Source organism: Sardina pilchardus, chromosome 11 (assembly GCF_963854185.1).
Source record: "Sardina pilchardus chromosome 11, fSarPil1.1, whole genome shotgun sequence".
Lineage (NCBI taxonomy): Eukaryota > Metazoa > Chordata > Actinopteri > Clupeiformes > Clupeidae > Sardina > Sardina pilchardus.
Genome location: NC_085004.1, coordinates 32,395,828 through 32,407,619, shown reverse-complemented (window position 1 = coordinate 32,407,619; position 11,792 = coordinate 32,395,828). Strand labels below are relative to the sequence as shown.

Below are 11,792 nucleotides of genomic sequence, written 5' to 3'. Positions count from 1 at the left end.
ATAAGACACTAAATCCATGCCTTGTATAACACCCATCCTGAGGATAAAGACAACCAACCAACCAAGCCATATATGGTTAGGAATGTGGGAAATAGATAATAGACTGTGCTGTTGGAGTAAGTCCAGACAGGTAATCATATGGCTCGACCTGGATGGAACCTTAGGGAGGGGCAAAGGGGTCTGGAGCATGTTTAACATGGGATATCCCTGCTGAAAAAAAACAGCCTGACCAGCTAAAGGTGGTTTGCTGGTTGACCAGCTTGTTAACCAGCTTGTTTGACCACCCTAAGATGGTTGACCAGCAAAACTCTTGCGAAAACATACCTTCAGTTGGTTTACCCACCGTATGGTGGTAATTCAGCTGGTTTTGATTGTCGTACCACCTCAAGCTGGTCATTTTAGTTGGTGTTGCTGGTCTATATTGCTGGTTTTTACTGGTCATGCCAGCTAATGTTGGTCATTCTAGAAAACCAGCTTGACCATCTTTGTCAAGCTTGACAGGCTGGTCACCAGCATGACCATCTTAAACCAGTTGTATCCCAAACGACAGGCTGGTTACACCAGCACGACCAGCTTCCTCAGATGGTCACGCCAGCATGTCTAGCTGGTGGCCTAACCAGCTACACCAGCAAAGACCAGCAATAGCTGGAAGAAAACCAGCTAAAACCAGCTACAAGCATAAGCTGGTTTCTTGCTGTTTTTTTCAGCAGGGATGTATTCTGTGGGGCATATGAGGAAATTCTAACCTCCAAGCTGATGGACTTGTTAGATAGCACACTTTACAGCTGTGTGCTGTATATTGGCTGGTGCCCCGGTATGGTAAATAAAACCGCAGTGAGCCACCTACTTGTCTGCACAGAATATGTTTTGACCACAACGTCATCAGCTATATGTACTCCCAGGTATTGGAAATGTGACCCTCCCAACTGGCTTCTCACTGATCTTTAGTTGAGTAAAAGCACTGCTCAGTTGCCAACCACTTTTTCCTGTCCCGTATCACACATAAACTGTCTTGCCACCTGCATATAGTCCTGTGCACTGTCATGCACCAGGGGTCTTGTGTCCCTCACGGACTCTCCCATGGTACTCATCCATGTATCATGTGACAAACAGTGCCTACTGTGACTGTACTGTAATGTTTCTGGTGCCTCACACCACTGGCCTCCTGTCTTGTGCACTGTCCTGTACCACTCATACCATGTCTTAGGTTTAGAATTAGGGTTTTTCAGGGTTAGGTTTGTTATAGTTGCCAGGTGTCACAGGACAGTAGCCTACTAAGTGGCGCAGGACAGTACTCAAGGATTCAAGGAAGTTTATTTGTCATATTAATATGATTACTATTGTAAAGACCAACTGGAGCAAGGAAAAACTCCTTTGTGTAAGGAAGAAACCTTGGACAGACCCATGGCACAAGGGGCCAACCCAACTACCTGGGATAATGCTGATGGAACCTTTATGTGTGTATGTGTGACTGTGTGTGTTTGTAAGTGTATGTGTGGAACGGGGATTCCTAAGGTGGGCATAGATGATGCCAGGGTTGAAAAGGTAGTGGGACAGTGAAGGAGGGGGAGAATTATGTGTATGGGGTTCGGGGGCGGGGGGTACCGTAGATCTCAGGACAGTAGATGAATGTAGAGGATAATACATGGGATAGTAGATGAGTGGCGTGGGACAGTGGGTGAGTGGCACAGGACAATGGGCTCAAGCAACCCGCAACAGTATAGTCTAGTAGGATATTGCCTAAAGACCAATACTTAAAAGCATTCTCAAACCATTCAAATATCCTTGTAACTGATAGTGATGTATACATGCATGTTTTGAATTATGACTAGTTCAGTGTTGTATAAAGTACCCAAATATTTAACCAAATATGTACGTATGTATTTATCCTGATACACACATGTATGTTCTTTAGAATTTTATCAAGTTAACAAATCAATCAAGTAATGTCAACATGTGGGCTGTGGGTTGTTAAGGAATGACAACTTGATCACAATAAGCATTCCAAAGTATCAGCATAGTATATTCTTAAAGTTTCATACCACCCAGAGTAAAGACAGCAGTGCGTGTTGAGTAATCCGTCAGTATGAAAAGAAAACAGCAAATTTCCTTTGGTATATCACACTTTATTACCATCCCTGAAAGTGTTCCAAGGTGTCAATTGAAACAAAGACTGTGTCCCAAATACAAAAACAATGAGTTGGATGAAAGATGAGACATGAGAAATCCTTTTCCACATCAGGTCAGTGAATTGTCATGAATATAGGAGAAAAAGGGTCATCAAACAGGGATGTAAAGAAGGTAAAGAAGAGAAACATGTCAACATGAAATGTATGGGTCATGTCAATGTGTGATTAAAAGGATTTCAAATATGAATATCCTTTTGATTTTCTTTGTGTCAAAATATTACAAATCAAACATTACAAAAAAAAAGTCAAATGCCTCCCACCTTTTGTTAAATGTAACACTACTCAAAGCATTATAAGCTTTCATCTTACCTTAGAGCTCACACAAATATGTCATGATAACAAACACAAGCACACACACACACACACACGCACACGCACGCGCACACACACACACACACACACACACACACACACACACACACACACACACACACACACACACACACACACACACACACACACACACACACACACACACACACACACACACCTTAAAGCACTTCTGTGTAATCAGTTTGTGTAACTGGTGACAAGTTTAAAAATATGCACGATAAGCATGCATGCACTAACACACAGAAATCTTAAAGCGCTTGTCTAATCAGTTTCTATAACTAAAAATACACAAAAAGCATGTGAGCAATACTGAAAAACAAATATCAAACAGTGTACAGTATATAGTATATATATACAGTAGCCCTATAGATTTTCCCAAATATTTTCAACTGAGAATTCTAAAAATTCTAATAATGTTCACCACATGGGACAGAAGCCAAAAGACTGACTCTTCTGGTGAGTGAGTGGATTATGGGGCAAAGCAATCAGGGTTCACTCTGACAGTTCACCATCACTGTCAAAATCATCCGAGTCTTCAGTAATGTCTAGATTGGCCCCTTGTAGGACTTTGGCGTAGCAGTGCCTTGCATGCTCCATCATGCCCATGAGTTTCCTCGTCTTTTTCAGGAGAACGCTATGGAGCCCCTTCATTGCCTCTTCACCCAGCCCTGATAGGCCACCTTAAATGGGTATAAAACAAAGAAAAAATCAGAAACCACTCATTACAATGAACAATCTAACATTGCAATGTATAACTACACTTACTTCTCCAGGAATCTGTGGAAAGGGAGCAAGAGAGTTGTTTCAATATGTCTGTCTGGGTGGAGAGAGACTGCCAGTGTTTCTGCATTTCTTTTGCAACGATGTTCCGCTCTTCCTCAAGTCTGCTGATGGCCATCGCCAGATCAAATGCCTTCCTCTTTGTTTTCATGTCTACCGAATCTGGAAAACAGTTACGTAAGACTATCATTCAAATAACTTCTGAGGTCTAGGGTAAGGCATACTTGGTTTTATGCCACTATGTGCATCATGAAATAGTCAACACATTTGTGTACATACCACCATGCAAAAGATGCCATGGCCAGACTGTCTCAGTGTCAAGCACACTGTCAAATTCAATTTTTTCCCCGTCTGGGACCATGGTGTTGTACACTTCAACCACAGTCTTGAGAATGGCTTTCTCCTCTCTTATTTTCCGTCGAAAGCGGGCCCGACTTTTGCAGCCATCATGGTCTCTGTAAAGTCGCTGGGATCTCCGCTTTATACTCGCCACCAGCCCCTCGATCCTACTTGCCACAGCATGGAGATCAACATCCAAATGAGACGTTGTTGCTGAGAGTTGGGAGAATAATGAAACAATGTACACACATATATCAGGGTTTCTGCTGGTTTTAACAACTTAAATTTAAGACTTATCAAGACCAATTAGGTTGAAATTTTGATCCCATCTACAATTCAATAGAATTAACAGATTTATAATGCAACAGGTTGTAGAGGTGCCATTCAGTAACGGTAGGGTTGCAGGTTTGAGCCCCGCTTCACCTGACCCCATCAAAATATACTTGAGCAAGACACTTAACTTCAAATTGCTCCCGGTGAGCAGGCTGGCGCCTTGAATGGCAGCCTACCATCATTAGGGTGTGTGTATGTGAATGGGTGAATGTGAGGCATACATTGTTTGTTAAAGCACTTTGAGTGCTTGTACAAAAGCGCAATATAAATGCAGTCCATTTCCAATTTACTCACCTTCTGCCCACTCTTTTATATCAGTGACCCAGCCCGCAACTTCAACCTGTGTCACTGATAGTTGTCTTTTCATGACCTCCAGGTCCTGAACATGGATTTCCAATGCTTTAGTGGCCTTCAAATAACAAAATACAACAGAAAAAAAGAGAAAATATTAAGACATAGAATGTAAGGCATTTACAACATAACAATTACTCACATCTATACCTTCTGATATCGGCCAGCAAGTGCAGTAGCCAAGTTATTGAGCTTCTGCTGATTCCACCGCATGGCCATCAGCGTAAGTGTATCTGTACGTCCTGTAGATGACATAAGAATAATCATCTACTGTGTTGTACAGCAGTATGTCACTCACATGCAGTCTTTACTTTTACTTAAAAACTGGCACAGAGGAGACTTGGTGGGCCAGGAAAGTGGGGAAGGAGAGTAGGTTGTGAGAGACGAATCAGAATGTATGTCTTATTTTCAGTCATATGCTGAGGATGGAAGATTTGTCATTTGTTAAGATAAAATATTTGGTCATTAGGTTGTTTCAGTGCTTGCACAATGGTCTAACCACTAACCATGGTCTGATTCAGTGCGGGCCATGTCAGCTGGGATGACCAATGCCACCTTCCATCAACCTCTTACTATATTTATAGCCAGGCTATTTCCTAGTCTAGTTAGAGTTAAAGGAGAATGCTGGCATGTCCCAACATAAAGTTACAGGTACAGTGGTAGCGGTGGTTGAATACTATCAGCTGCCAAAAATGAACCGACACGGTGGTACCTGAACGGAATTATAGCGGTTTTAGCGACGCAGCAAAATAGTGTAGTGATGTGGGCAAGTAGCTAACATGAAAGCAACATTAACAGCTTGCCCACATGGTTCTGCTATTTTGCTGCCTCGCTAAAACCGCTACAATTCCGTTCAGGTAGCACCGTTGTGGCTAATTTTTTCGCAGCTGATAGTATTCGACCACCGCTACCACTCAAATGCAGGTTGGGACGTGCCGGTGTTCCCCTTTAATGGTGCATCTTTATGTGAAGCATGATGCTTCCCCTTGATGCACATCACTGTAAATAAAACTGTTTTTTTTCTAACCGTAGTCTGTCTTGGTCTCCTGTTCAACAGATACAGTAACTTTAATTTCATAACAGTTGGTATAGCATCACATGACTATACAAATGTTCAAAGCTCTCAGTAGTAAGGATCTTTTGTTAACAGGATGATGGTTTGAGATTTACATTTGCTACAGCCATCTTCTTGTTTGCTGTTTCAATATAAGTAGTGTAGTAGTGTGTGGTTGTCTTACCAGCTTTTGACATGTGTTTCGTTGTCACTGCAATCCTGGAGAGGAAGGCATTACATTGCTCAACCTCCTCCCCAAGTGTTGATCCGGCCCCTTCCTGGTAGGCCCCACTCCATTTGACCTAAAATAGAAGAGACACAGAGACAAAGACAATAAATATACACATCTTCCAAAATATCAAATATTAATTTGTTAAGTGAAAGACAATAGTTTTCCTCACCTCACATTTTAAGTCATGGGCTTTAGCGTGGAACACTGATAAAAAAGGCTTCATATTGAGGAGGTGTTGCAGCTCCGGACATTTCTCTGCCACCTTTTGCAAATATGGCCAGTATTTGCAGCACACATCCATCGCAAAAAACTTTGGAGATTTACATGCAAGCTTATTCTGCAAGTACATAGGGTACGCGAAAATCTCCCCTCTGAACATGTTCAGGGCATGTAGAAGGACCCCGTGCCTGCAAACTGCCAGCTCAAGGCCCTCCTCATCCACTTTGCTGTTAGACCTGCGTGAGGTCTCCCTCGCTGCTGTCCACTGTCCCCCACAAAAACCACTTCCAGGGACCTATAACATAAAATAGCTCACATAAAAACTAAAAAATGTCCACTATGGTTATACAACTTTGATGAAATAGTTATGCAAGCTTACATGGTGGGCCATAGAGCGAACAGCCTCCACAAAACGTTGCACCTCCTCATCTAGGGCGATGAACGCATCCCCAAATATTGGGGTTTGTTCCTCGGTTCTTAATACAACACAAGAACAGATCATTCAAACTATTCTCGTTCATAATAAATGTTTAAAGAGTTAAATACAAACATATTAAGTACCTTGCTGCACTCTTAAACCGATAATGCTTACGGTTCCCATCAACACAGATGGCAAGCATCTCGGGAGTGCAAGCAGTGCAAGCAAAATGGTCCTCCTTGCACAGGCCGTCCACCTCAAATTGGACCGCCTCCCACTCCAAAAAGCTCCTGCGGAAGCTATCCGCTATGACCTTGCCACTCTGTTTCAAAACGAGGACAAATAAAAGGAAAATGAGATGTGTAAAAAAAGAGTTCTGTTCATTTAGATGTACAAATACGTACATGGAGTATTCATATCTCTATTGTCAGTACAACACCTACACGGCCGAAGCGGATCGTTCGTTGGTCTATCATCCTTAGGAATGCCTGGCAAGAAAGGCCTGGAGCCGCCATCTTCATGTCTTCATAGGAGGAGAACACATCCATTGCATATACAGTTGCAAAATGCTCTGTAGCCGGCCAGTAGTCACTCCTGACCAAGTCACCCACTTCAGCAATCCATGAGGCATTGCACTCTGCACACTTCATTTCAGGCAAACTGAGATCATATCGGCCTTGAAAAGCAAATACACTAAATAAAAAACCAAACAAACACAATATCCAGCAGAATCACTACCAGTAATACTGCCTTTAATGTTACAAGGATGCAGCAGCTGCATCATTCCTTAGAATGAACCTAATTCTTACCATTCATTGTGACCACAGCTACAGATTTCCCAGGGTGAACACTCTGGGATCCCAAAGCACAACCACAAATGGTCTTGGGCATCTCGAGAGGTACAAGACGCACTGAAAGAACAAAAGAAAGATGTTATCAAATATTATTAAATAGTATTAAATACTATTACCAAATAGTATAACATTGGTATTGTTGTTAAAGCCAGCAACAAAAATCAAGACACAGCTCCAGAAAGGCTTAAATCTCAGCCATGGAGAGCAAAGAAGGCCTGGGAAGCAAGACCACACACCAACACCTCATCATTGATCTTGTATCTAGGATAAGGAATAGGCCAATTATAGGATAAGGAATATGCCAATGAGACAAATTGACAACTTACCACACTGAGTAATAGTCCCCTCCGATAGACACTCTGTGGGAGGTAGAGGCTGGAAGTAGCCAGACACAGTTGTGTCCCTGTTGTGGAGGACATCCACACTGTGTCTGTGGACATCGCATTGTGAACAGAAGAATGGACGTGGTCGGCAATCACGACACCGAATGATAGCATCCTCACGTCCACAATGTTGGCAGACTTGCCTTCCACCATGCTGTGCTGCCAGCACAGCATTCAGGAACTGGGGCCTCTCTTTGACCCACCAATCAAAATGCAGGGCCTTCCGAGCGCCCCAATGACATGATGCAGCTTGTGGTGTTGGTTCTTCCTCCATGGTGGCCACTGATTGCTGCAACTCTTGCAGGAAGGACTCTGTTAAAGTTAAATATTTAAATTAATTAAATATTTAAAGGAACAGTACGTAAGTTTGTGGCCAAAACTGGTACTGAAATCACATTCACAATACTGCAGAGCAGTACAACAGGCCAACAGGCCAAAACACATAGACATAGTGACAACATCAACATGTTGATGGCTGCAACTTCACTTCTGTAATGGGAATATTCTGTCTGGATTTCTGTTATCGTGAAGTATTTGAACTATCATGATTCTTTATATCGGGGTCATTTTATGATTAATATACATTCATTTCTTATATACTTTTCAACCCACAAACAACAACAGGAAATTTGCAGTATCATTTACATTCTATTCCTAGAAATAATCATTTAACATAGTGTTGCACCGATGGAAACCATAAAAGATCATACCAGTGGTATCACTACCCAACCAGTCAGCCTCTGCACTGGTGCTTTCTGTGGCAGCATCTGCACTGGTGCTTTCTGTGGCCCTGGCATGGGCTCGATGGCGATGTTGGCTTTGACCACCAGCCCTCTCACTAGGTGGTCTTCGAGAGGACCTGGGCCTGTCAAAGATGATGTTGCCATCACGTTCCCTCTTAACCCACTTGACGGGCTGGCTGGTGGATGGGGCTGGCTCCGGTGAGGATGGCATCAGCAGATCTTCCTCATCAATGAGATCAGTGACTTTTTTTTTTAATTCTTCCAACTCTGTGTCACTCATTATTTCTGGTAGAGGACACACTAAACACTGAATAACAAACAGAACAACACAATAAAGAGAGAGAGAGAGAGATAGCAAAAAGGTGAGGAATGAGGGAGAGAGAGATATGCAAAAGGGCAAGACAGAGAGAGAGAGAGAGGGGGGGGGGGGGGGGAGAGAGAGAGAGAGAGAGGTGGCAAAAGGGAGAGGGAATAAGATGCAAAACAGATTTTTTTTTTTTTTTTTAGTGTGTGTTTTGTGTGTGTGTGTGTGAGAGAGAGAGATGGCAAAAGAAAGAGGGGATGAGGGAGAGAGATAGAGCAAGAGAGAGAGAGAGTGTGAGTTTGTGTGTGAAAGAGAGAGACAGTGAGAGAGAGAGAGAGTGTGTGTGAGAGAGAGAATGGCTCTTAAAAGTGCCTTTTTTGAAGGTTGAATGGAAATTGCCTTGTTTGTCCAAATGCTGCAGAAGTAGATCAGGAATCTGCTGAGAGGGAGAAAGACAACATAGTAATCTTGTTTGTTTATATTTTAGAATGAGGTGGGGATGTCTGAGTGTGATTTTAATAAATATTAGGCCTGTATAGTACAATGTACAGTACAATGGACTCATATTCTGTATGCCTGGATATATTGGCAGCAATCTCAGTGAAATATTTAGCCTGAGAGATCAAATACATTTCTTAGGTGATACTCTTGATTTATTTACACAAATTCTGTAAACAACAACAACACTTTAGCCCTGGACACATTTTGCAGGAGTGTGTGTCACTTGTCACAAATACCTGCCAATGCCAAAAGTACATGATTGTCTAAATGTATACCAATAAGTCAAATAGAGCTCTGAGCAACAAAGTTGGCAAATCTGGCAAGCTAGCAGAGGCTCTGGCTAGCCACTTTGATGCATCCTACATATGTGCATTTGCTTTTTTCATGCAACAAACAGATATATCATGTCATTCTCTTTTCAAAAACAGATCTTACAATGGGATGAAAATCAACAAACACGACAACATATGTTTTTGGCCATAACTTCATCATTTGTGACGTGTAAATGCTTAATAATTTATCTTTTCTTTCCCTGGACCTGCTTACCTGAAGTCGCGAAAAAGCAATGGTGCCTCCTGGGATCGTCGCACAAATAGTGACGTGGTGCACGAAATCGCGCCAAAATAAATTACAATAAAAAAGTATAGTGTTCATATTTTTTATTTCATATTTTTTATCCTTTCAAAAAACATGAAAAATAGAAACGTAATGTTTTAATTATGAAAATACACGTATATTTAGATATGGCTTTAAAAACACCACTTCTTCTTCTTCTTCGTTGTTTTATGGCGGATTAGACTCCATTTAGCGTATTACCGCCACCTATAGGATGATAATACATCACTTTCCAGAATGTCATAAAAAAATAATAATAATATCAAAAAGAAATCAGGTGATATTCAGAAGGGTTTAACTTAATGTTATTCCAACTGCATTTTAGCAAAGTCAAACGTTATTTGTTTGGGACTGGCCTGCTTAAGCAATAAACAAATACAAATAGGCTAACATACATATTCATGCAGTAGCCTACACTTTACTTAAAATATAATGACGTCGTTATCAATATTGATGCGAGAGCTGATCATTTTTTTTTTTCTTTTTACATGCAATGCCAAAATGTAACCTTTTTATTTCATAGAAGAAACCGGAAACAGCAAATGTTATGATATCGCGGGTTTTCTGGATGGTTTTGCCCGAGAATTTTCCGTTGCCTTCTTGCTTCTACATTTGACGCCAAAGGATTTACATTCATGCCTATGGCAGCCCTTCGCGTTGCAAATGAACGCAGGGGGGCGCCCTCGGCTTCCGATCTAGACGCCAGGGGGCTTGACCATGCGTCCTCGTTCGACGAGTTGAGTGTGAGACCGTGTTGCAAATCCAGACTTTGGTCTATTTCCTAAAAACTCCGTCTGCCACTGTTTACAGTTAGACTGATGTAATGCTGTAGTTGATTTCAATAGCAGGGACATAGGTTAGTGGATGGGTGCGTGACTGTCACGCAGGTGACCTCGCATCCCGCGATGAACTTCATCTAGCATTAGATGTGTTTTATTTTGCAAATGAACATCGAAGCTAACGTGTTTCATTCTAGCCTACTTTCACACGACAAAACCACAAATTAGCCTTTCAAATAGCTAAACGTAAGGACAATGAACTTTACCGGTCTAGGCTACAAGTTATCCACAGTTAGTCCACAGTTATTTCCATCGTGCATTCTCGATAGCTAGAAATAGAGCTTTGCCATATTCTTCTATCAGGTCTGACTAAATTCAAAGATTCACTCCAGAAACAATTCGTTTTAAATTGGCTTCCCAAGATGTCGCACAACACACTGCCACATTTCTTAAATATTACATATTACATTGTTTAATTGCATATAATATCTCTGTAGTTCTCATGTAATATCATTGTGTGCACATGTACGTACAGTATGTACTGTAGGCCTATGTATTTTTTTTTAACACGCGCACCTTACCCGAATGCGCTAGGTGATGGGGGCGGTCTGGGTAGCAAGTGCGTGTGTGAGATTTTTAATCTGTGGCGCCAGTAGGCCTAGCCTACTCAGTGCTGCGGCAACGAGTGTTTTTAAATGTTTTCCTGTGAGTTTGAAACAAACAACAATAAAAGATTACAGAGTAAACGTATTTTCACATTAGTTAAACGCTGTGCGCAGTTTGGACCAGTGCATTACCAAACAGAGGACGCACAAAGAGAAAAAGCCTTCGCGGACTGCTGGCGCATTCACCAGATTTGGTGAGATCGATTGCTTTTTTGTGTTTTCATATTGATTGGTCTAGCAGAGAGACAGCAATCGCATTTTCCCTTTTTTTCTGAGAATTTTATTTTTTGTTTGCTACATCGCGGGACGTTTTGTCGGCAGTGGCCCTTTCTTTTTCCTGGATTGGATTATTGACTCTTGTGCGCGTGGCAAAATACTTGTGCGCCTGGCAAAATACAGGACATCTTTCGTTTAGTTTAGACTTTTAGGTTTATTTTCGGGACTGAATGAGAGGGGGAATTGCAACGCTTGGGATTGTTTGGGACATTTAATTGTGTGAATATAAAGCGCAGCTGTGCACGACCTGGGTTATTGTTTGGTGTGTGTCTTCCTTTACTGTTAAACCGAAGAAAGCGACATTGTTTCATTGTTATAATCAATAGCCTAGGCCTACTTCATTCTCAGAATGATCTGTTTATTGCCATTCATAATTAGTCATTAAAAAACCCTTGTGTGTTTAATTAACACAGCCGAAGGTAAA

General features: G+C 41.7%; 2 protein-coding genes across 2 annotated transcripts; both read right to left on the bottom strand.

Annotated features, from left to right (window-relative positions):
• Positions 1-2,130: 2,130 nt before the first annotated feature.
• On the bottom strand, positions 2,131-5,912 carry LOC134095324 (uncharacterized). The gene is made up of 7 exons (XM_062548774.1): positions 5,781-5,912; positions 5,564-5,681; positions 4,476-4,567; positions 4,269-4,383; positions 3,582-3,854; positions 3,288-3,464; positions 2,131-3,202 (listed from the first exon to the last, which is right to left on the bottom strand). Exons 1-7 carry the CDS (start codon positions 5,910-5,912, stop codon positions 3,015-3,017), a joined length of 1,095 nt encoding a protein of 364 aa, XP_062404758.1. The 3' UTR covers positions 2,131-3,014.
• A 448-nt stretch (positions 5,913-6,360) lies between these two features.
• On the bottom strand, positions 6,361-8,508 carry LOC134095323 (uncharacterized). Its single transcript, XM_062548773.1, has 5 exons — positions 8,196-8,508; positions 7,429-7,797; positions 7,058-7,159; positions 6,692-6,924; positions 6,361-6,570 (listed from the first exon to the last, which is right to left on the bottom strand). Exons 1-5 carry the CDS (start codon positions 8,506-8,508, stop codon positions 6,361-6,363), a joined length of 1,227 nt encoding a protein of 408 aa, XP_062404757.1.
• Between the last annotated feature and the right edge of the window lie 3,284 nt (positions 8,509-11,792).